General features: G+C 42.0%; 2 protein-coding genes and 1 pseudogene across 8 annotated transcripts in view; 2 read left to right on the forward strand and 1 right to left on the reverse strand.

Annotated features, from left to right (window-relative positions):
* WDR31 (WD repeat domain 31) overlaps positions 1 to 14939 on the forward strand; it is a 40053-nt gene extending 25114 nt beyond the window's left edge. For 3 of the 7 annotated variants that reach the window (XM_077142737.1, XM_077142722.1, XM_077142758.1), the window contains 2 exons: positions 117 to 279; positions 1851 to 6991. In XM_077142737.1, coding sequence (XP_076998852.1) covers positions 117 to 279; positions 1851 to 2011 — 324 coding nt within the window. In that variant the 3' untranslated portion in view covers positions 2012 to 6991. Of the gene's footprint in view, positions 1 to 116; positions 280 to 1850; positions 6992 to 11829 lie in introns of those variants that run through there. The other 4 variants (XR_013168312.1, XR_013168315.1, XM_077142744.1 and 1 more) reach the window with 4 other exon arrangements.
* A 5227-nt stretch (positions 14940 to 20166) lies between these two features.
* LOC143659584 (trafficking protein particle complex subunit 13-like) lies at positions 20167 to 20855 on the reverse strand (annotated as a pseudogene).
* Positions 20856 to 21976: 1121 nt separating this feature from the next.
* RNF183 (ring finger protein 183) lies at positions 21977 to 25223 on the forward strand. Its single transcript, XM_077132687.1, has 2 exons — positions 21977 to 23805; positions 24516 to 25223. The coding sequence occupies exon 2, from the start codon at positions 24543 to 24545 to the stop codon at positions 25119 to 25121; it is 579 nt and encodes a 192-aa protein (XP_076988802.1). The 5' UTR covers positions 21977 to 23805; positions 24516 to 24542; the 3' UTR covers positions 25122 to 25223.
* Positions 25224 to 25381: the final 158 nt, after the last annotated feature.

The raw sequence follows: 25381 nt of genomic DNA on the forward strand, positions 1-25381 counted from the left end.
TGAGGAGGGAATGAGTGGATCATGGGAGGGTGGAGAGATGGATATTAATGAAAATGAAGAATGTATGAAGCTAGAGGATATATATGTATGAGCTGGCCCATGTCATTACTCTGCAGCTGTGGGACCTAAGGCAGACACAGAACAGAATATGTGAGTATAAGGGGCATTTCCAGACAGTTGCATCCTGTGTCTTCCTACCAAGAGTCTGGGCTTTGATGCCTGTAATTGCTACCTCATCACATGACTGCAAGGTGAAGATTTGGAACCAAGATACTGGAGGTAAGGAGCCTGCTGTCATGTGTCAGAAGATACATGAAGGCCTAAAGGCTTCCCTAAAAATCGTTCTTTCTGTTGTTTAGTATATACAAAGCCACCCATGTCCTGCCACTCTCCAGTCCTCTCGTGGTTAAGTGATGGCACCAAAATGCCAGAATTTTGTTCACTCCCTAGCTAGAAGCCAACACCCTTATTATCCTCCTGGTACCATGATATATGTATTCATTTCTAAGAGCGCAAATATATTTGGCTCTTATTCTTTATATCTGAAGTTTTTCAGCAGATTTTAACTTGTGATTCTCAAAATGTCTGGGAAAGGGGGCAAAAATTGCCACTTCTGAATTCATTTTTCAAGGACTAAAATTAGAGCTTCGGCTCTTAGTGGAGGTAAGGTGAAGTAGGGATAGGCAACAGAAGGACTCAGCAGCTAAGGTTTAAGATCATGACAAGGTCAAGCCACTTTAAAAAGATGGAGAAAAGAAGAGCTTGTGTGGAACACAGTTCTGAGCCCTTAATGCAGTGGTATACTGATCCCTCTCCTACTGCCAGTTGTGAAATATTCAGGAGTTTGGCAAACTGCTCATTAAACAGTTGGTTGCTTGAAATCTGGCCATGGTGGGAGTATTTACACAACAAGGAAATCTGACAAATACTTTGAAATGGGGCTTTCCCCTTCCCCAGAAAGCAGGTTTACCAGACCCACTGCCCCATGCCACTTTCTTGTGGATACTGAGTTCTAGAGAATTCCAAACTGAGTCCCTCCCACACTGATCCTCTAGAAACTCTACTCCTAGCAATGGGAGGGTAGCCTCCTCAGAGAAAAGACATGATCACATCTAGTTGTTTGCACTCTGCACACAGCTGTTGGCACAAGCCAGAGCTCTGTTGGAAGAACAGTCCTGCTTCCCTCACCTGTAGTTACCTTCTCCAGCCACCTGGGTGTGCCTCTAGGAGGGAACAGAACTAGTGTAAGAGATGGAGGATGGGGGTGGGAGGAACAGATGTTTGGGATTTGATAATCACCACTTGAGGCCAAAAAGAACATGGTCTGAAAGTACTGAGCCAACCTGGTGGCACAGATGCCCTGCCCCTCCTGGATGTGCACCTGTAATTCTTAGAAAAGTGGCCTCTGAGATGCAGATGCAGGGAGACTGGACTGGCTGGAAGCCCCTAAAACTGCCCACCAGATTTTCCCCATTGGAGGCAAGACAGGAAGCCAACAGCTGAAGAATCAGTATCTGTATGTGTTTTTCTCTGACCCATGCCCCTGCTTTGTTCTCTGGGCAAGTTGTTGCGGCAGCTTTTTAACAGGCCTTTAGCACGTGCAATCCCAATTGTCTAAACCTACTTCTATTTGGCCTAATTCCTGTCTGGTTCATGTGCCATTCTCTATAGATTAGCTGAAGTTCTGACTATCTGACAGGTGTGCTTTCCTCTGAAGCTTGCAGTACCTCTCTTTTATGAGTTGAATGTGTATAGCCCAGGGTTTATTTCCTTGACTTTCTCACCAAGGCACTGTGTTTCATGATATTACATTCTTGGCCTAACCTGCTTGTCCCTCTTTCCTCCCCCAGCCTGCCTTTTTACCTTATCTCTGGATGGATCAGGGCCCCTGACTTCCCTGGCTATTGGGGACACCATCTCTTTACTGTGTGCAAGTTTCAACAAAGGAATTCACTTACTAAGAGTGGACCACAGCCGAGGGCTGGAACTGCAGGAAGTGGCAGCCTTCTGATGCAGAGAGACATTCTCTGGACAATATCAAACTGTGGCCCCTCTTTTCTCAGTGTGGCTTTGTGATTTCCATGTTATCTTGTGGGAAGAAAGATGTGAGGCTGATAGTTTCTGCTTATGTTCACTTAGAAGGTATATCAGAGTTAGAAGTCAATTTAAGTCCGTTGCCTCAAAATTGGGTGCAGAGTTTAGAAATAGGGACTACACATAAGGGTCTCAATGTGAGTTAAATTCAGACGCCATGTTACAGTGAGCTTTTGGGACAGCTCTTCAAAAAAATTTTAATGCTTAAAATTATGGCCTTTAGGTTGTAAAAGTGGCCTATGAGATAATAGGTAATAGGTAATAGATAATAATAATTCTATTGAACTGACTTTCCATAAGAGAAAAATATGGAAGGGATAAAACTCTATTTGGTTGCCTTAAAACTGATGAGATGGGGAAGAATACTGCAGCTCCATAGAGGAATGACATGAGATTAAGCTCCACTATGTTTTAGTTTCCTAGGCTGCTCAAGCAAATACAGTGAAATGGGTTGGGTTAAACAATAGGAATTTATTTGCTCATGGTTTTGAGGCCAAGAAAATGTCCAAATCAAGGCATCATGAAGGCAATGCTTTCTCCCCCAAGGCTGCGATGTTCTAGGGCTGGCAGACAGTGATCCTTGGTTCCTCTGTCACATGGCAAGGCACATGGTGGCATCTCCTGGTCTCTTCCTTCTCTTCTGGGTTCCATTTCAGCTTCTTGCTTCCTGTGGCTTTTTCTCTCTGTCTGAATTTTATTCTCTTATAAATCACTCCAGTGATAGGATTAAAACCCCTCCTCATTGAGGTGGGACATACCTTAACTGAAGTGACCTCATCAAAAGGTCCTACTTACGATGGTTTACACCCAGAGGAATGGATTAGATTTAAGAACATGTTTTTTCTTGGGTATATACAGCTTCAAACTGCCACACATTACTTCCTAGCAATGTGAATAATCAAAGTTATGGCAAGAAAGCAAAAACCTTGGGTTTCCTCAAGATAGAAGCAGACTGAGAGGTAGTTAATCTCTGCTTGCTTTTGATGCCTTCATAGACCAGAGCTGAGGTCACATGAAAACAAGACCTGAGGTGGCATGAAGAGGCTGAAAGGGCATGTCCCAAGAATCACAGGAGTTAGAAAACTTGTTTTATGGGTAGGAAAACCAACAGGTTCAGAGATCAAGGCTAAAAAAAAATTTCAGTTGTATATTTTTATATGAATTATTTCTTGGAAATGGTCAGAATGAGGTAAAGGGGTCTCTGAAATAATAGAAAAAATAGAGGGATAGACTGCGCTATGCCCCATCCGTTGAGCCCCCTTCAAAAAGGAGGGGCAGGGTGCTCTCAAGCCCTGCCCCCATGGCCCCCAGGAGCTCAGTCCCCAGGCTGGTGCTCACAGGCCCATTTTCCTCTAGGGAAAGTAGAGTCCTTTTTGCCTTTGGGCAAGCACACACATATAAGGCAACTGGGGCCTGGGGTGTCTCTTTCTCACAAATCCCAGTCAGGGAAAAAGGTACTACAGTTGTCTTCTCTGGCCTTGCCTGTCCTGGATGCCAGTGGCTGACAGCTACCTTCTCACCTCCCTCCTGTTCCTCTTTAGGTCCATCTCACCCCTTTCCACCACCAGGAACTGGAAGGGGAGGTTGTTGTTGAGCTATTGCAAAGAATCAGACTTGAGTTTGAATCTCTGCTTCACCATTTAGCTGTATAATTGGGCATGTAATAAAATCTCTGATTCCCTACTTGTAAGATGGGTATCATAATCATACCATCTTCATCGGGTTGTTCTGAGGATTGGACATTACTTGCAAAGCAAAGTCTGGCAATAGTAGGTACTTCAAAAGGGCATCCATAGTTATTTACTATCCTCTATGTCCAGACTAAACGTTAACCATTCCTTTAGCCATTCTTCTTAGATCTTATTTTCTAACCCTTTACTTATAGTTTGGCTTCTCTTTGATTCCTTACATTATGAATCCTTTACGCTCTTTAAGAACAAAGCGCTAGTAGGAGAGGATGCTACTTAATTGAGCACCTACAGAGGACTGAATACTTTTCTTTTCATGACAGTTTCCACCATTATTCCCGTTTCCCAGTTAAGGAAGCTGAAGTTCCAGGATACACAGTCCTTCGTTCAAAGTTACACACGTAGGTAGGAAGAAAAAGAGCTGAGATTTCAACCTGGGTCTGTCAGTCTCCAGGTCAGAATACTCCTTCACACCCCTTTGCCTCTGCATGAAGTCCAAAGCTTTCACTATTCATTGTAGAAATTCATAGACCATGACACTTATTTGTATGTTTTCCGGACCAGTTATTAACTTTTTGGCAACATGGAAATCCCATGACCAGGTACCCAAGGTCAGTACACAGGTATCCCGGGGAAGGACCAAGAATATCCTAAACCTTTAGGTAGCAAGTCAAAAAATCCAAGGGCGTGGGTCTCAGGGAAGGGGAAAAAGGGACATGTTGATGAAAGAGGGAAAGTATAAGTAAAAAATAGTAAGTCTCTGATGATTTAGCAGGGTTCTTTTCCCAAATAAAATTGTTTCTCTAAACTCTATTCATGTGCTTGCTATAAAATTGCTTAACTGTGCATTTTAAGTAGAAAATAGATTAATAAACCTTAATGTTTGTATGGGACTTTTTAGTCTGCTATGCCCTAATCAGATACTCTCAGCACCTAAGATGCAGGCTGTTAAAATTCATTCGTTCATTCATTGACACTTTATTTTTGAGACTGTCCCCTCTAAAATCATATAAAAGAATTTTCCAAAGACAGTTGACTTTTCCCTAGGGAAGTATACAAGCCCTTGGCATCTGGCTAATTATATATTTATAATTTAAATAAATTTTAATATTTCTATATTTATAACTTAAATATATTTATGTATTTAAGGAATATGGTGATTAACAGCCTTCATTTTGAAGTAGGAATTACTAGAAAAGTATAAAACTCGGGTACCCCTGGAATCTTGACACTACTGAAAAAGAACTTGGCTATTCCGAGTAGCTTTTTGAAAACAATAATTCAAGAGAGCAGCTTCCTCATTAAAGATGCTGCAAACTGCTAATCATTTATTTGAAATTCATATTTCTCCTTGGCGAAAGCTATCCAGCTAAGATAACATTCCCTGTGAGGCAGTAAGTTCCTGCCCACAGATTCTAAGCAGCAGTGAGGTATTTAACCTGCACCTTATTAGCTTGAAAGGAACGAGCTTGTCCAGGACCTGCTCTGAGTGCCTTCTCACTAGCTGGACTGAAGACTGCCAGGAACATAGCCCCTCCTCTGCAGATGAGGACAAGATGATGGAACAGCAAGACAGAAGGAACCTGGGGCTCCAGATAATCTCAAGGAGCCAAGCTACACCCCCAGCCTGACTGGTTGAACTGTTACATGAAAGAGAAATGAACTTCACTGTTTTTAAGCTGCTGTTTTATGTTTTAAACCTTGAATTCAAATATGGAAATCATATTTTTAAAATTTCAGACATCTTAACTTTTTAGCTCACTGAGTTCTCATAAACTGACCACACCTTGTAACCAGTTCCTAGACAAAGTAGTGTAATATATTCAGGAGCCCAAATGGTCTGCCTCATACTCCTCCGGGCTCCTAACCTCCAGGACTTCTAACAGCATACATTTCTGTTATGCTTCTAACAGCATGCTTTTCTGCTTTAAATCAATGGAATCATACTGTGTGGTGGAGATTGGAAAGTATGACCACAAATTTCTCCCATTTCTTTATGTGTGCCTATTTGTGATGTGATTTCTCATCAAGAGGTAGGGTCTATTTCCCTGTCCCTTGAATATGGCCTGGTTTTGTGACTTGGTTTGACCAATACAGTGCAGAGGGCAGAAAATTATTCACTTTCTGAGGCCAGGCCTTAAAGAGCCTTGCAATTTCCACTTTCAACCCCTTGGAACTCCCCTGCAACTGTCAGGTAAAGGAGGAAGCCCAGGTCATGCACAAAAGAACCGAGGAGCCTCAGTTGACAGCTGGCACCAGCTGAGTGAATGAGACCAGCTCGGACCTTCCAACCCAGCAAATCAGGAGCTGAATGCAGCCTCATCAGCAAGCCCAGGTAAAATCAGAAGGGAAACTGTACCGCCTCTGTGCTGGTTTAAAAGGATGTATGCCTCCTAGAAAAGCCATGTTTTAATCAAAAGCCCATTTCATAAAGGTAGAATAATCCCTATTCAATACTGCATGTTTGAAACTAATCAAATCATCTCTCTGGATGATGTGATTTAGTCAAGAGTGGTTGTTAAACTGGATTAGGTGACAACATGTCTCCACCCATTTGGGTGGGTCTTGATTCGTTTATTGGAGTCCCATGAAAGAGGAAACGTTTTGCAGAATGGGAGATTCAGAGAGAGCAGCGAATGCTGCAGCACCACGAAGCAGAGAGTCCACCAGCCAGTGACCTTTGGAGTTGAAGAAGGAAAACGCCTCCCGGGGAGCTTCATGAAACCAGAAGCCAGGAGAGAAAGCTAGCAGATGATGCTGTGTTCGCCATGTGCCCTTCCAGTTGAGAGAGAAGCCCTGACCATGTTTGCCATGTGTCTCCTGTCTTGAGAGAGAAACCCTGAACTTCCTTGGCCTTCTTGAATCAAGGTAACTTTCCCTGGATGCCTTAGATTGGACATTTCTATAGACTTGTTGTAATTGGGACATTTTCTCGGCCTTAGAACTGTAAACTAGCAACTTATTAAATTCCCCTTTTTAAAAGCCATTCCGTTTCTGGTATATTGCATTCCAGCAGCTAGCAAACTAGAACAGCATCCTATACAATCATGAGAAATAATAAATCATTGTTTTAAGGCAAGTTTTGGAGTGAATGGTAACAAGGCAATAGATTTAAGTGAAATAAGTATATACTCTTTTTTCAACATGTTTCTGAGATCCATATTGATGCATGTAGTGGAAGGTCATTCTCATTGCTGAGTATTCTGCAGAATACAGAATATTTTCAAACAGTTGTTTGAAAATATTTTAATTTATGCATTTAACTACTGATGGGCATTTGGGCTATTACAAATAGTGCTGCTATGAACATTCTGGTATATGTCATTTGGTGAACATGTGCATGCATCTGGGTTTGTTGGATAACTTAGCAGAGGATGTGGTGAGCCACACAGTATTCACGTGATCCACTTTTTTGAGAATTACTTGAATTTGAATTTTTCCACACTCTCCTAAACACTGTGCTCTTGAACTTTACAAACCTTCAGTTTTAAAGATGAGTGTGGAGATGATCTAGAATCAGGAATTGTTAGCTCCATACACCAACATTCAAGGGAAGCTGGACCAGCTGGTTTTGGTGTCCACCCCTCTCCCTCCACTTAAGAGGCCAGGATTTAACAATAAAGCCTTATATGTATATAGTGCTCAATATTTTACATGCTACTTTCACAATCATAATCCAATCTGAGATGTCAATCAACTGACTGTGAGATAGGCAGGGTAGAGATTATTACCTCGGATCTACAGAAAAGGAAAGTGACTTGCCCAAGATCTGGCACAGGCCAGATGGGAGTTGTTTCAGTTTGCTAAAGCTACTGCAATACAATATTCCAGAAATGGATTGGCTTTTACAAAGGGGATTTATTAGGTTACAAATGTACAGTTCTAAGGCCATGAAAATGCCCAAAATAAGACATTAATAAGGATACCTTCACTGTAGAAAGACTGATGGCATCCAAGTTCCTCTGTTACATGGGAAGGCACATGGCAGCATCATCTGCTGGCTCTTCTCTCTTTGGTTGGTTTCAAAAATGGGTTTCTCAGCTCCTGTAGGTCTTTCTGATTTCTGTCGGGGTGTTTTCTTTCTTCAAGTGTCTGTGCTTTCCTCCAAAATGTCTCTCTCTCAAAGGACTATAGTACGTGGATTAAGAACCTCCTTGAATGGGCGGGGTCATATCTCCATGGAAACAACCTAATCACCAACAATAGGTCCACAAGATTGGATTAAAAGAACATGGCTTTTCTGGGCTACATAATAGTTTCAAACTAGCACAGGAACCTAGGTCTTTGGACAATGCAGCCTGGTTCTTCTCATTTCAGTGGTCTACTTGCAGTCACCTTGTCCTGGTGGTGGGCATGATAGCTGAGGGTAGGGGCAAGTAGGAGGTGGTGCTCTTACGGAATAAGTGACACAAGTTTAAACATCACAGGCAGAAGAAACATTCAATCTGGTTCCGCCTGTTAACTTCCTAGGGTCTGGAACATAGCATCCTGCCTATTCAAAGTCTTGCACACAGCAAATTGAAAAGCCCAGATTTCAGGGCCATGGGGGTTGGTGTCAGCTAGCATTGTATATCCAAACACTGGACTGTCAGTTCATCCAGAAATAGTCTTTTGTAACTGACTTCACATGACTAATAACCATCAGATGTTTAAAATGAAACTGCATGAAAGTCCTCTAGGGGGAATGGCGAGAAAGGGGAAAAATTCAACTTCCTCAAGTGGAGAATTCCTGATAGTCTCACAAGCAGTGGGTTCAACCAAAGCAATAGGCCAAGCCCTCAATCTTGGGATTTGTTCATATGAAACTTAACCCTGCAAAGAATAGGCTAACACTACTTAAAATTAGGCCTAAGAGTCACCCTCAGAGAACCTTTTTTGTTGCTCAGATGTGGCTTCTCTCTCTCAGCCAACACGACAAGCAAACTCACTGCCCTCCCCCTCTCTATGTGGGACATAACTCCAGGGGTGTGGACCTTCCTAGTAACATGGGACAGAAATCCTGGAATAAGCTGGGTCTCGGCATCAAGGGATTGAGAAAACTGTCTCAACCAAAAGGTGGAAGAGCGAAATGAGACAAAATAAAGTGTCAATGGCTGAGAGAGTCCAAACAGAATCGAGAGGTTATCCTGGAGGTTATTCTTATGCATTATATAGATATCACCTTTTTAGTTAAGGTGTGTTAGAGAGGCTGGAGGGAACTGCCTGAAAATGTAGAGCTGTGTTCCAGTAGCCGTGTTTCTTGATGATGATTGTATAATGATAGAGCTTTTACAATATGACTGTGTGATTGTGAAAACCTTGTGTCTGATGCTCCTTTTATCTGCCTTATTGACAGATGAGTAAAACATATGGATTCAAAATAAATAAATAATGGGAACAAATGTTAAAATAAATCTAGTAGATTGAAGTGCTGGTGATCGGTGAGGGGTAGGGAGGGGTAGGGGGTATGGTATGTACGAATCTTTCTTTTCTCTTTTTACTTCTTTTTTTGGATTAATGGAAATGTTCTGAGAGGTGATCTTGATGAAGAATATACAATTATGTGATGATATTGTGAGTTATTGATTATATACCAAGAATGAAATGATTATATGGTGAGAATGTTCGTGTTTGTATGTTATGTTAAAAAAAAAAATTAAAAAGAAAAATGAGGCTGCATGGAATATTGTACTTGATTTACCCTAAGTGAAATACAGGTAACAACAGGACATCATCTCATTTAAAAATGCTTCCACAATATATCTATTTATTAATAAAAGTTTGGAAAAAAGAGAGCAAAAATATTCTAGTATTATCTCTGGGTATTGAGTTCAAGATGGATTTCATTTTCTAATTTATGCTTTTCTGTATTGTTTGGTTTGCTTTTTTTTGTTTTTTTGCAATGAGGGTGTATTAGTCTCATTTTTAAAATTACTTTTGAAACAGAGAATATATAGATATAGTCACAATTCAAGAGTACAAACGGTTATATAGTAAAAAGTCTCATCTGTCTGCCTTCCAGCTGGCTCCCTCCAGAGGCAACCAGTGGCACCAGTATGTAGTGTAGCCTTTCAGAGATATTTTAGGCATATGCAGGCAAATAGATACATTTGTTTTTTCCTGTATCACTTTTTTTTTTTTTAGTTTTAAAAAGTCTCCTATATTACAAAGCACAAGGCAGTTCTTAAAGATACGAAATCAATCATTCATACATTATTGAGTAGCTATCGTGCTCCAGGCACTGTTCTAGACACTGGGAATACTGCGGTGAATAAAACAAAAATTCCTGCCTTCTGTGTAGCTTATGTTTTAGGAGGGGGAGACAGTCAAAAAACCAATACAGGAGTGAAATTTTAAAAATTCCGTCAGAATCTTTAGGGTCGGACTAGGGTGAGGCAAATGAGGACCTTGCCTCAGGCACAAAATTTAAAAGGCTGCCAAAACACTCAGTAGTTAAGATACATAATGTTTTTTTTTTTTTTTTTTACTTTTTTTATCGTATAGTATAACATATATACAAAGCAAAGAAATAAAAAAGCAATAGTTTTCAAAGTACTCTTCAACAAGTGGTTATAGGACACATCCCAGAGTTTGTCATGGGCTACTATACGATCCTCTCAGACTTTTCCTTCTAGCTGCTCCAGAATATAGGAGGCTAGACGGTTTAAATATTTTTTTTATCATCACAATCAAATTTTTTCCTTCTTTTTTGTGAAAAATAACAAATTCAAAAAAGCTATAAATTTCAAAGCACAGCACCATAATTATAGAATATATTTTAGACTTTGACATGGGTTACAATTCCACAATTTTAGGTTTTTACTTCTAGCTGCTCTAAAATACCGGAGACTAAAAGAGATATCAATTTAATGATTCAGCATTCATATACATTTGTTAAGTACCTGTAGCACTCTTTTAAAGCTTATATTTTAGAGCAATTGTAGGCTTGCAGAAAAATTATGCAGAGTACAGAGTTTCCATCTACCCCCATTCACACACACAGTTTTCCCTGTTACTGACATTTTATATTCGTGTGGTAACTTTGCTACAATTGATGAACCTATAGTATTATATTATTAACTGAAGTCCAAGGTTTCCATGAAGTTTCAGTCTTTGTGTTGTATGGTTCTATAGTTTTTTAAAAAAATTGTACTAAAAAAAAAAAGTGGTACAACAGAGGCTTAGTGGCAGAATTTTCACCTGCCATGCCGGAGACCCTGGTTTGATTCCTAGAGCAGGCCCATGCCAAAAAAAAATTATACTCTGGTAACATACAACATAAAATTTCCCATTTCAACCCTACCTTCAAGTATACAATTCAGTTGTGTTAATTACATTCACAACTTGTGCTACCACCAACACCATCCATTTCTAAAACTTATCCATCACCCTCCGAGTTCCCATATCACTTTTACAATAAAAAAACAATACAAGGCGGGCAACGGCGGCTCAGTGGCAGAGTTCTCTCCTGCCGTGCTGAAGACCTGGGTTCGATTCCTGGTGCCTGCCCGTGTAATATAAAAGAACAACAACAAAAAAAAAACCCAAAATACAGCTACTTATTGTAAGTTGTAGATATTTTATGATGCAGAAAAATAAGTGAAAAAAGCATGCTACCAAAAGTCTGGCATATTTCATAACAGTTTATAAAGAATTTTATATTTTTAAATACATTTTTTTCAGTATATTTTTTCTAAGTACTGAAAAGAGACTGAATGTGTTGGTGGTTATCTCTGCTTGTAGTAATTTGGGTAAGTTTATTTTTTCCATAGCTGGTAGTGTGGCCTGGTGGGTGAGAGTGGGGGCTCTGACACCAGGCTGCCTGTTTCAAATCCCAGTCTGCCATTTCCTAGCCCTTGTGACCTTGGGCAAGTAACTTAACCGCTCTGTGCTTTAGTGTCCTCAACTGTAAAATGGATATGATGATGAAGATAGCATTTCCCAGAGTTGGCATCAAGGATAAATTATAAACGGGTAGAGTTCCTATAATAATAGTGCCTAGCATTGTTTATAAATGACAGTAGTTATCATACTTACCTAGTTTTTCTATATTCAAAATGCATTACAGTAAAACTTACACATTCTCTGCCAAGAGAGGAGCACAGATGAATGAGAAAGTATGGCCATGGAGAGAATTGAGAGGCCTTGAGACCTGAGGAAGAGCAGAAGTGAGAGATCCTCCAGACCCAGAGAGAAGGAAAGTCTCCTCTGGTTTCCTGATTCAGACACTGTGAAGACATAAAAACCCTGCGAGAAGGTCCCTTTGGCAGTGCTGCTGGCTGAGCACTGTATATCCAGACACTGGATAGATTGGATTAGAAAAACATGGGAAGTGTCTTTTTTTCCTTTTTGCACCAGGGAAAATCAATTTTTTTCTCTCTTTAAATTTATACTTACTCTTACAGCACTCAGCCCTGGCTAGGGCATCCTCTTCCTGGTGCCAGGTCCTTGGGAAGCCTTTATGAATCTGAAAATGAATAGAATCAGGATGAGCTCTTATGGGGGATGCTTTTCTTACATCCACACTCCTCACACTTTAGCGAGCCCCTGGGTCTCCTGGAGGTCTTCTGATTCAGTAGATCTGGAGTGGGCCCGAGATTTTGCATTTCCAATAACCTCCAGGTGATTTCTAGGTGCCTGGGGGCTGTCTTGAACTCTGCACAGTTCTGAGAAATGAGGTTGTGGTGTCTCCCATAGGGGAGAGTTGCCCCCTGCCTTGGCCAGGCTTGCTTAACACTGACCATCACCTGATCAAAACCTGCCTTGCCACAGCCTTTTTCCCCATCCTCCACCGCCATCCACCTGCCCCCTGCTGCTGCTTCTTTCCCAGGGGGGTTAATACCACCCTCCGACCTTGGCCCGGCTCCACCAAGTCCCATGACTCTTTCCTCACCACTTGCAAGTTACTGCTTAGGCAAGGTGCTTTTCCAGCTGGCTGGTCTCGTCCTCCCCAAGCAGGAACTAAATTACTTTAACTCTCAAATTCCTGAGATGCCTCATTACCTCTCCTGGGTATCTTCCCAGTAAACTTCCCACTGTTTGCAAAGTCCTGCCCTGGCTCTGGTCACCCACAGACATCAGGATCATGCATTTGCTCATTAGTCAAGCACTGAAGCAGAAAAGGGCCAGGACAGGATATTTTTATTTAAATTCTCGCAATGCCCGGACTGATTTCTTAACTATGACCCCCATCTCCTGTCACCTGCTTTTCTTAAGTTCTGGATTCCTTGGTTTCAGAAAACTCAGACTGACTTATGTTCACAAAGAACTTTCCCATTATAAAAGTAATACATATTTATTATCAAAAGCTTAGAACACATAGGTAAGAAGAAAATGAAAATACCTGGTAAGCCCATCACCAAGATATAACCGTTGTAACATTTTGCCTCAAGGCTTTTCAGTCTTTACATGAATTCTGTTTTACAAAATCTGACTTACACTCCATATATATCGTCTAAAGTGCTTTCCTTCTCCTTAAACAATACATCGAGACCAGTTTTATTGATCAGTAAAAATTCCACAAGATTATTTTAAATGATTATGTCTTCTTCCACTTGATTGGTGTGTTGGGCATTTAGGTTGTTTAAAACAATTTGTGATCAAACTAAAATTGTGATGAACATTCTTGCTCAACCCAAAGATACAGGCATATCCTTTGGCTGCTTCCAGGGAATCATTAGATCAAGGTCTCTGAACTTTTTCATGGCTTGCACTAGTGTTACCCAACTGGAAAGTGTGGCTTTCAAATTCTCAAATATGAACCAGATCCTTCGGGCCGAATCAGTGTCTTGACCTTCCACTAACCTAACCGGCAGTGACCCTGGAAACCAGGGGATTCCAGAACCGAGGGAGACAGCGAGATGGCTACTGCATCTCTCTGTTTTCAGCATGGAAGGAGAAGAGTTAGTTGCTTAGAGATCTTCCTTAGAGATCTAATGCTCCCCAGGGTCCACAATTTTACTTCCACACAATTTGAGGCTAACCTAAATCCTGTAATCATTTCTGCATGCATTCTTCCATCCAATATTTAAATATTTAAAATGAAGTGATTAGATTACTAGGGGATTGGTTAAGTGATTTCTGGTACATCCTTTCAATGAAATATGATACAACCATTAGCAAACTGAAAAAGCTCTTTATGAACTAATACAGAATAAGATCTCAGATCCATTAAGTGAAAAAAGCAAGAGGCAGAACAGTATATGCAAAATGTTGGTGAAAAAAAGGAGGAAAATGGATTCAGAAATATTCTGCCATAGAAATATTGTGTATGTATAAGTCATCTCTGGAAAGATACATAAGTAACCGATAGTGTAATACCTTTAGTTTTTAAGGAAGGAAACTCAGTGGCTGGGTGAGAAAATTTTCATTGCAAAATCAAAGCTTTCACATGTTGAAATTGTAAACTAAATTTCAAAAAATATAAACTGAAGGAATCAGGGCATCTGGTTACATCAACAATTAAATACATTTATTTCTGTTTATTCCCCAAACCCATTAAAAATAAATCAGGATGGTATATGGAAAAAGTACAATCAATGCAAGCTAAGGTCTATAGTCAACAGTAACGTTGTGATATGTTTCCAGTAAATGTAACAGAGGTATTATACCCAAACCAAACGTCAACAGGCGGAGTATTGGGACAGGGATTTGGATTCTTTCTGGAAGAAAAAGAAATGTCTTCAGATAGAGTATGGTGGCAAAGGCATGTCTATACACTTAGGCTGGATTGTACAATGTGTGAATAAAACTATTTAAAAATGAAAAAATAAGTAAATCAGGAAAGAAATAAAAGGAGAGGAACCTAGTGCAAAGGAAACGTGAGAAGGAGCAAAAGATGAGCCATGTCAACAAACATTTGGAGGGTGGTAAGGTGTCGGAACCAATTTCAGAGCCAGACTTCCAGTCCCAATTCTCTTAACTGCTTCTCAGGAGTGCGTGGACAATAAATCCCTTACTTTCTCCACGCTCCCAACTCCGCATTGTGGAACAGTAGCAGTAAGTCATTTGTTTATATGTTCCCTCCTGTCCTAGGCACTACTGCCTGGGGTTGCTGAGGGGATTCAGTGCCACCTAGCAGAAGAATTTAGTACAGCACATAGAAAACTACTATTATTACTTTTAAGACTAGTAACCGCTTTTAGCTACTATTGCTTTTTTGGGGGGGTGCATGGTCTGGGAAGCGAGCCCAGGTCTCCCGCATGAAAGGCAAGCATTCTACCTCTGAGCCACCCGCGCGCCCAGCTACTATTGCTTTTGATATGTCAGTCTGTTGATTATCTTATTTAATTTGAATTTCTCTGATTGTAAATGAGGTTGAACATCACTATGTAGATATGCATATGTGTACAGTCCACTCGTATTTCTTTTTCTGTCATTTGCCTGACATATAGTAATAATAATAGTTCTAGTCAACATTTACTGCATGTTACTGTGCGCCGGTCACTGTATTAAGCTTGCTACATGTATTATCGCATTTAATTTCCAGATTCTGTAGCTAAATTATTTCCCCATTTTCAGATGAGAAAACTGAGGCTTGGAGAAGTTAATCAGTTTGTCCTAGTCTCTACTGCTAGTACCTAGAGTCTGGGTTACCAGTGAGGTCTGGACTCTGACCCAGAAGTCTGACTTGGCTGAGAACCCAGGCTTTTCATCCTTAAACTCTACTGCCTCTCCCCTTCCTGTTGCACTGTTGGACTATTTGTCTTTTTCTTACTATTTTGCAAGAGCTCTTTGTGTCTTGATGGTGGGGCACAGAGAGGGGAGGGGGATTCTTTTGCCTGATGCACTCAAATGACCAATTCCTGAGACACCAGGGTTTCAAAGAGAGAAAAAGTTTACTAATAGGTGTGTAGCAGGAGAGCAGATGGCCTACTGACCCAAAATCAGTCTCCCTGAACTCCAGTAATTCTGGTAGTTTTGTAGCATCAAAAGATGGGCAGGGTTTAGGATAATGGGCACAATGACTCCAGATGATGTAATTAGAGTCAATCTAATTATTGAGCATGCGCAGATTGATTACACAGAATGTATATACGAAAATGGCAGCCTTAATATGATGATGGGTGTGATTTTTAGTATTATAATGAGATACAGGTGACTTGTAGGTTAAAGTCTAAGGTACTGTGCATGTCAGGAGAGCCCACTTTGGTTAGATCTGGCTTCAGTTATCAAGATAACTTTAGACTTGGGGTGGGTTAGTTCTGAGCTGACCCAAGACCCTTCATTAATAAACATTATGGTCTGTCTTTAGCGATTACAAGACTCTAAAGTTGAAAAACTGAATAAAATGGGTATAAGTGAAGGTAAGTCATATTTACAATCACAGGAGCACAAGTAAAGGCTATACAATCATTATCAGAGATCAAGGCAGCTGTATTACAATTCAGAGATTTCAGGTATTTCCCTCTGTCTATTCTAATATACCAGAAAGCAAAAAGGAATATCTATATATTTAAATAAATCCTAATTTCTTGGTTGCAAAGTGACCCTAGAAATACCGGCTTCCCCTGAGAGCCTGGTTAGAGAGAGGCAGGTTAGCAAGTTGAGGGCGGGCACAAGCCGAGATAAGTGATGGCAGAACAGCTGAGCCCAGAACCACGGCCTGCAAGGATGAGTGGATTCCACCGCCCCTGGAGAAAAAGCAAGAGTGACTCACAGGAAGGAGTCGAAGAGACCAAAGCTTCCAGGGTGTCCTCTGGAAGTGCAGACAGTGCAAAGTCAACCGAAGGGAGAAGAGGACCAGAGACAGCAAAAGCTGGCCAAGGGCTGCCTGGAGGCCTATGCAAATAAGACCCGCCCACGAAGGCCTGGAAACCAAAGCACAGAGCACCTGCTTGCCAGGCCACACTTGGGAAGAGAGGAGGCGGAAGCTCTGAAGGGGCAGGTAGGAGACCGAGGGGGTGCACGGAGGGAAGGGCCTGGCAGGGGCTGTGGTCCAGCGGGTGAACCCTGGCCTGAGAGGCAGGGCTCCTGGGTTTGTCTTTCAAGCTCAGCCACTCTTTAGCTGGGGAACCTTGGGCAAGTCACTTCACAGTGCCGAGGCTTGGTTTCCCCATCTACAAAATGGGTATAAAAATAATCATGCTACACATCGAATGCCTGCTGTGTTCTGCTGGGTATAAAACACACTTTATTCCTTCCTCACAGGAACCCTGTAAGGTGGGAATGTTAACCCATTTTACTGAGAAATATAAAGCGCAACAGGACTAGATACAAAAACTCAAAAATGGACAGCACAATAATACCTAATTGTAATGTAATTATGTTAAAACACTGAATGAAGCTGCATCTGAGCTATAGTTTTTTTGTTTGTTTGTTTGTTTGTTTGTGTCTTTTGTTTTTTTCTTTTTCCTTTTCTTTTTTTATTATTATTTTTTTATTTTTTTCTCTATATTAACATTCTATATCTTTTTCTGTTGTTTTGCTAGTTCTTTTCCTAAATCGATGCAAATGTACTAAGAAATGATGATCATGCATCTATGTGATGATGTTAAGAATTACTGATTGCATATGTAGAATGGAATGATTTCTAAATGTTGTGTTAATTTCTTTTTTCCTTTAATTAATAAAAAATAAATAAATAAATAAATATATAAAAATAAAGCGCAGAGGTTAAGCCCTTTGTCCAAGCTCCCACAGCAATTAAGTCTGGTTCCAAAGATTGCACACTTTCTACTCCCACCCTGCTGCCCTCACAGGGTGGTTTTAAAGAATCAAATGGCCTTACGCAAGTGGGGAGAAAGTTGTAAAAGGCACTTATACTATCTAGGTGTATCTCTACTTAAACCTAAACCAGCACTGGGGCCCTTTTGTAAACTGTGAAGTGCTATATAAATGCAAATCCTTCATTTTCTTTTGTCTTGAGGTTGAACATGCTGGGGTGACACTATGGATAATTAGATAATTAATACTTGGCTGACTGACTTGGCCACAGACTGAGGCAGTGACTTTGGTGTGGGGTTCAGGATTTACTGTAGCTGAGGGTGTCCTGGCTTGGGGTCGGGGTCGGGTAGATTTGTGTCAGGAGCCTCCCCTGGAGAGCCTGGACTGTGCCTGGCACCTGAACCGAAAACAACGGGGGGTGCTGGAGTGGACCGCGGCCGGGAGGGCCCGGGTGCTGGAGCGGTTGGGATCACCCCTTCTCTTGAACGGCTCTTTGCGGATGACCCGCTTCTCTCCCCTCCAGAATCTCACCACAGTGCTAAGCATTGGCAGAACCAGCCACTTTATCCCTGGCAAAGAGGAAAACTTGGGCTTCAGGGAGGCCAAGTAACTTCCCCAGAGCTCCCTAATTAGACAGGAGTCCCCCTACTCCTTGCAGTTTCCTCACATCCCTTTGCTCCTCTTGGGGCTGGAAGAACAGGAGGCACAGAGAAAGTATGTCTGCTTTGAGAGGCTGGAAGGGTCTTTAAGTAATACAAGCTCACTGGAGTAAGAGAATTTTCAGATAAGATAGTTTTTTTTTTAATCTTGTGGTCGTACCCCCCAGAGATAACCATTATTGGCATTTTTCCCACTATACACATATTCTTGAAAATTAGATTGGATTGTAATATTATTTTAAAAATATTTATTATCAATTTATTATCGATTAGCAATTTACACAGACATTTCATTAGTTATTAATCCAATTCTGGACAGAACTTTCATCTTAGACCAGTTTGTCATGGCAATAAATAATTGGCCATTTAAGTAAAGCCAGTTTGGTATTTGATTTAATGTACTTTTTTATTTAAGAAACTATGTATACATTCTTGAATTTCAGCTTACCAAAGTAGGATAGCTTCTATTTGATAGCATAAGCTTTTATTTTCCTGACAAATATTCAAACATCTAATTATATTCATGTTCCAAAGCTGTTTACAGCCTTAGCTTCCTCACTGTTTTGTTCATGATGTAAGTAAACAAATTTGATAACACACAGAGATAGTTTTACTATAATGTTAGTATATGATTTAGAGTTCAAGATCAAATACCAGAAGCTGAGAATCCTTTAAATGTGCCTTATGAAAAGGAGTGGCTTATTTTTCAATAGCAAACCAAAAACCAAAAAAAAAAAAAAATCAACAGGACCTTTTGGCTTAGAATTAGAAAATTATTAGTCTATTTAATTAAAAATTAACTGAGTAATAAACAACCTAAGAAACAAAACCAGTTCTGAAACTTAAAGTTAGACATTTCTTTGTTTCTAACTTTAATGTATGTAAGCACACTTACATATCATGGCTGTCAAAATACAATGATTTTCACAGTCATTTTGAAAATGATTAGAAAAGCTCATCGGGCACTGTGTTAGCAAAAATCAATTTACAGGAGTACTATCTCAATTTTTTTCTGTTGACTGAGGAGCTAAGGAAAACCTGGGAACAACTGAGATATTTCCAAATAAAGTGAAATTATTATGAAAATTCTAAATTTCTAAGAAACAACTATCTTCTAGATTGATTTCAGCAAACCAAAAACCAGCTGGCCTGTTTTTTTAAACACAGCCAGTTTCTTTATTGACAATTGTCTATGCCTGTTTTCATACTACAATGGCTGAGTTGAATAGTTTTGACATTTGCTATGGGCCACAAAGCCTAAATTATTTGTTATCTAGGCTTTTATGGAAAAAGTTTGCTGACTTCTGTTCTAGACACTTGCTAGATAAAAATGGCCTTAAGTGCAGAGCTTTTGGAGAACAAAGTTCAATCGTCATCAACCTTGTGTCTGATGCTCCTTTTATCTACAGTATGGACAGATAAGTAAAACATATGGATTAAAATTGAATAAATAATAGGGGGAGCAAATGTTAAAATAAATTTAGTAGATTGAAATGCTAGTGATCAATGAAAGGCGGTGATAAAGGGAATTTAAAAAATAGGGTAAACAAAGGCTAAAATATATTGGGTAGATGGAAATAGTAGCAGTCAGTGAGAGGGAGGGGTAAGGAGTATGGTATGTATGAGTTTTTTTCTTTTTTCTTTTTCTGAATTGATGCGAATGTTCTAAGAAATGATCATGGTGACGAATATACAACTATGTGATGATATTGTGAGTTATTGATTATTTATCAAGAATGGATTGATCATATGGTAAGAATGTTCGTGTTTGTATGTTGCTATGTTTAAAAAAAATTAAAAAATTAAAAAAAGTTCAATGGTCATCTAAAATGGAATGAAATGAGAAAATATGTACAGGAAATACACAAATGTCATTTAGACTATAACTCATAAGATAAAATCAGCAGAGGATCCTCTGTAAAACAAATATTTAATATTTTAAAGAAGTCAGTTTTAGAGAAAAGACATTTAAATAATACATACTTATCTTTGCCATTAAACTGATCATTTTACAAAGCTGACAAAAATATAGAAAGCAGCTCGAAGAAACTAAATGGAAGACATAACATTGGAAATTTTCTTCAGCTTTTCACTTTAATGGCTGAAGATACCACACAGACTTGTGAAATGTCATCAAGTCCATCTGTTCTCTTTAAGAATGTGTTATCAGTCATAGGCCGGAAACACTTCGCAATTCTTGTATTGAAGACAGTAGAGTAAAGGCAAGGCAGAGAGAGGAACTTGGATGAAGCTTTCCAAGCTGTCTTCCTGAAATGCCACACCAGTGGATGGAATTTGTATTGCACATTTCCAGAACAAAATCCATAGTCCTTTCACTGCCTTCTTTGAAGTTGGCTGATCTATAACCTTCCATTTTCCTCTAGATTTGTTTTCCACATTATATCCAATTTTCCAATTACGGTTGCTCTCTTAAGGATGTTTGCCTTTTCTGCAAACTCCTTCTGGCAGTACAAGTACTGGTACGTATTCATTGGCTGCAAATGGGTTTGTGACCCAAACGTAGATGCACATTTTCCAGTCTGGTTGACGGAATTTAGCTCTGCTATGCTGTACATTATATTATTATTAATAATAATTTGTATATTTCATTGTATATTAACAATGAAACCTTCTCCATAAACAGGGGTGAGGTTGTAATGTTCTGAATCTGGGCTTCAAGAAATATTTCATCAATTTCTACAGTGTAAAATTTGGTTTTCACATCCAATGATTTGAGAACCTGAAATTCTAAGAATTTTCTAAAATTCATTTTTTTCCTCCACTCTGAGTTGTAAAACTCCCTGCATACACTGAGCTTCTCTGAAGACTGGTGACCAGAGAGCCTGGGCTCTGTGTCAGATAACAAGGCACAGGGTGATGTCTGCTGGTCCTTCTCTGCCAGATTTTATTGCTTCTGCTTCTCCGTCTGTAGCTTTTTCTCTAAACTACTCTGGGTGTTTCTCTCTTTCAGCTTCTCTTAATTTCATCTCTTAGCGACTGTCTGTAATATGGTTTTATTGTCTATTCTTTTTTTCATTTAAAGACAAATCATAAACATATTTCCATATTGATAGATATTTTATCACATCGCTTTAAAAGCTGCAGAGTATCTCTTTGTATGGATGGAACAGAACTTAATCAATAAACCACTGGATAATTAGGTATTTCTCCATACTTTACCATTTGAACAGTGCTGAGTGGATATCTTTAACCACATCTTTGAAGGGTCTTTGATTATTTTCGTGGGATGGACAGGTTTCCAGTGCGGAAGTTTCTGGGTCAAAGGTTATGGACATGTTAAACATTTTGCTAAATATTGAAGGTATGCTTCAGACATACTCTGGAATTCAAGGACTCCTCAAAGCTTGATGCATAAAACTTTTTCATGGCCTTTCCCTCAAATCCATTTGCAGTAGTAATACCAATTTTTTTCATATATGGTCTTTATAGGTGCTAGGCTCTAAGAGCTTTATCCCCCACCCCACTACATTTAGCTTCCTTTTCAGATGAGGAAATCGAGGCACAGAGAGGTTAAGGATTCAAATGGAGCCCTAATAGGCAGTGTACCTGCTGCCATGAACCTGGACAGTCTAGTTCCAGAGTCTACACTGCCCACTGCCTCTTGGGAGGTATTTTTGACTTCACCTCCAAAGATATCTCTTACCCCCTCCTGTTTTATCTTCTCTGCTGCCACCTGACCGGGGCCAAGCATCCCCAACCCATGCCTGGGTGACTGCTAAGCCCCAAACTGGTCTTTCATTCCCACTCTTGCCCCTTTCAGTCTGTCCTCTGTTCTGCAACTGGAATGCTGTTTTAAAAATGCAAACAGCATCAGGCCCCCCCCCCCCCCCACTTAAAAGTTTTTCTCCACACCCAAATGTGTTCAGAGCTTACAGTTCCTGTGTTCTTCTTGGCTACTCTTGAGCCTCTCTCCCACCCCATCTTCACCCACTGTACCACCTCCCTTACACTGGCTGTTTCTCACTTCCTCAAATTAGCAGAGTTCATTCTCACCTTAATTCACTGGCACATGCTGTTCCCTTGGTCTGGAATGCTTTTCCCTCCACTCTGCTTGGCTGGATTCCTCTCATCCTTTAGTCTCTGCGTCATATCACTTCTTTGAAGAAACTTTCTCCAGTGGTCTCATCGAAGGCAGCCGACACTTTCCAAGCCCTCTTTTCTTCCCCTTTATAGTATTCATCAAAATTACTCAATTATTTATCTGTTCATTCAGAGGAAAGAATGTCTCTTTCCCTCACTAGACAAAATGCCATGAAGTCAAAGGCCATGAACCTTGTGTCCTCCATTATTTAGCTGGCCAGAGCTTAGCACAGTGCTTGGGATGTAGTGAGCCTCCAATAACTGTCTCACAAGTGGGTGAACAGTGCACAGATCAGGCATTGTAAGGACCCTGGCAAACAGCTGTGGGCAGGGCTGTTCCAATCCCCTTGAATATCTTCATCTCCTTCTCTCCTATATGGAGCAGTGACAGAGGTGTTGGAAAGAACTAGAAGAAATGGATGAGGAAGTATAAGCAGATTTTGCTTCAGGTGTTGACTTGGGCAGGGCAATGATGTCACATCAGGGGCACAAGGGAGATTCACTGATGCAGAATCTTCCCTGGCACAGCTCCTGGATTCCTACCCCGAGGGACTTATGCCCTGAGGAATCTCCAGATAAAAGCAAATGCACACTATCTTGCTAACAACACACGTCCAGCAGGCGGACTGAATGGATGTTGCTGAGTTCTGCCTTTATGAGAGCCGCCCAGTGGTGGTGGACTGGGGCTCTGAAGACATTGGTCCCAGTGTCACCATTAACTAGCTGGGTGACCTTGGGTGAGTCACTTCTTGTCTCCCATCTGCAAAGTGAGTGGTGAGTACTGGAGAAGTGGTTTTTAAACTTTTGTTCTTTTTACCCCCAGCAGCTTAACATTTCAAATTATTCAGATGTCCAATATCAGAAACAGATAAAAGCCAGTTGTCTGTGGTTGATATGGGGGAGCTGGGCTGGGGTGCTCCCCCTGCCTGACTACTCCCTTTCACCCCTCAAGATTGGGTGGGATGGCCGCCAACATGGGAACTCTCAGGTCTCAGCGTGTCAGCACCTGCCAGGCTGGCTGGCTGTGTCCTAAGAAGAAAACAGAAGGCAGTAAGGCTTGCCCATTCCGGTTGTGGCTGAATCTGGTATTCAGAGCTTCCAGGCTGTGAGGTAGGTGAATTTCACAGCAATTAAAGTGCAGGGCCGGCAGCCTCTTTGAGTTGGAGAGGGAGGAGGAGTGTCCGGCTATTTTAGAAAAGAAATGAGGGACCCAGGACACAGGGGAATGGGGAAGTCCAGAAGGCTCACTTACCCTCTCTATGGTTTAGTAAAAGGAGCTTACCCCTAACCTTCCCTGCCGGGGATTCCAGGTCTGGAAGGGGCCGCCCACAATCTTGTAGATCCTTGGCTTCCAGGTTCATTGGTTGCCACCCCCCAGGGGAACTCCCTACCTCACCACCCAGGCAGCTCTCTGGCCTTTGCTCCAGTTAGGTGCACTCAAGAGGCTGAGGCCGGGCCACCTGGCAGGCAGCTCCAGGTGCTGCGTGTGCTGCCATAGAGACGGGCCCTGGGGCTTGGCGGCGAGAAGGTAGTCTCCCAAAGCTTTGCGGATCCTGGAGAGGGAGAAACTGGAACCCCTGGCCCTTCAGGGCAGTCTGCCTGCTTGCTCTCGTGCCCAGGTGGGTACCCTGAGGATTTCCCAGGACAAGGGGAGGGAGGCGGCAGGGGAGGCGGAGCACTGCAAAGAGGCTGTGGAGGGGCTGATCTGGAGACCTGGGCAGGACACCCTCCCCACGGCTTCCAGGTCAACGGGGAGATCGTTACCATCAGCCCCCTTGCCAGGCCAGGGCCATGTCCCCACACCTGGACTGGGAGAGTCGGCTCTGCAGGGTTGGCCCTCTAGTCCAAGAGGAGAAGGGAAAGAGGGCCTGGCGTATGTTCCCAGAGGAGAGACAGACAGGGAAATCACAAAGTCCACCTCTGCACGAGTCAGGGACTTGAGATAGCAGGGAAGGAAACGGATGGCCTTTAGCAAAGGCTCTGGCTGTGTCTTGCCCACCCTCTCCGCGGATTCAGAGCAGCCGAGGGCAGAGAACATGCCCAAGGTCACAGGGCTTCTTCAAAGCCTAGGGTGCAATTTTCCCCAGTGAAGGTGATTTAGGTGGGGGTGTGTGTGCAGGCCTTCTTAAGGGGAGGCGGCTGCAGGGAACACCAGACAACTCCGCGGTTTAAGAATGGAGCGATCTGGAAAATAAGCACTTCATAATTTTGAACGGAAATTTTCTTGTCTGTAAATTGTGGGCGATAACACCTTCTAATACCCACAGAATGCTTGGCCTATGGGACAATGCTTAATGGTGTTTCTTTGCTCCTTTTCGCTTTGTGCCAGCGAGGTCCCTTGGTGTTGGGTCTGACGATGGCCGAACAGCATGGCCGGGAGCCTGAGGCGGAGTGCCCTGTCTGCTGGAACCCCTTCAATAACACATTCCACACCCCCAAAGTGCTGGACTGCTGCCACTCCTTCTGCGTGGAATGCCTGGCCCACCTCAGCCTGGTGGCCCCCGCCCGGCGCCGGCTGCTGTGCCCGCTCTGTCGGCAGCCCACCGTGCTGGCCTCGGGGCAGCCTGTCACCGACCTGCCCACGGACACGGCCATGCTAACCTTGCTCCGCCTGGAGCCCCACCACGTCATCCTGGAAGGCCGTCAGCTCTGCCTCAAGGACCAGCCCAAGAGCCGCTACTTCCTGCGCCAGCCCAGGGTCTACACACTGGACCTAGGCCCCGAGCCTGGGAACCAAGCTGGCCCCTTGCCGGACACGGCCGCTGCCTCGGCACCTGTGCCTGTCTCCATCCCCAGCCACTACTCTCCGAGGGAGTGCTTCCGCAACCCGCAGTTCCGGATCTTTGCCTACCTGCTGGCGGTCATCCTCAGTGTCACCCTGCTGCTCATCTTCTCCATCTTCTGGACCAAGCAGTTCCTCTGGGGCGTGGGGTGAGCACTCTGCAGACAAGGAACCAAATCTTTCACAGGTGCTGCTCAGAAGGCTCCAGTTTGCTGCTGGTGTGGGGACTGCAGAGCCTCTTTGATATTGCCTTCTTTTGTGGGTTTTTTTTTTTTTTTTTTTTTTTTTAATGTGGGCAGGCTCTGGGAAGCGAAGCCGGGTCTCTGGCACGGCAGGCGAGACCTCTGCCTGCTGAGCCACCGTGGCCTTCCCTGTTTCGTTCATTTTAAACCCAGGGATCAGTTTAACTGTGT

The sequence above is a fragment of the Tamandua tetradactyla genome, chromosome 2, assembly GCF_023851605.1.
Source record: "Tamandua tetradactyla isolate mTamTet1 chromosome 2, mTamTet1.pri, whole genome shotgun sequence".
NCBI lineage: Eukaryota > Metazoa > Chordata > Mammalia > Pilosa > Myrmecophagidae > Tamandua > Tamandua tetradactyla.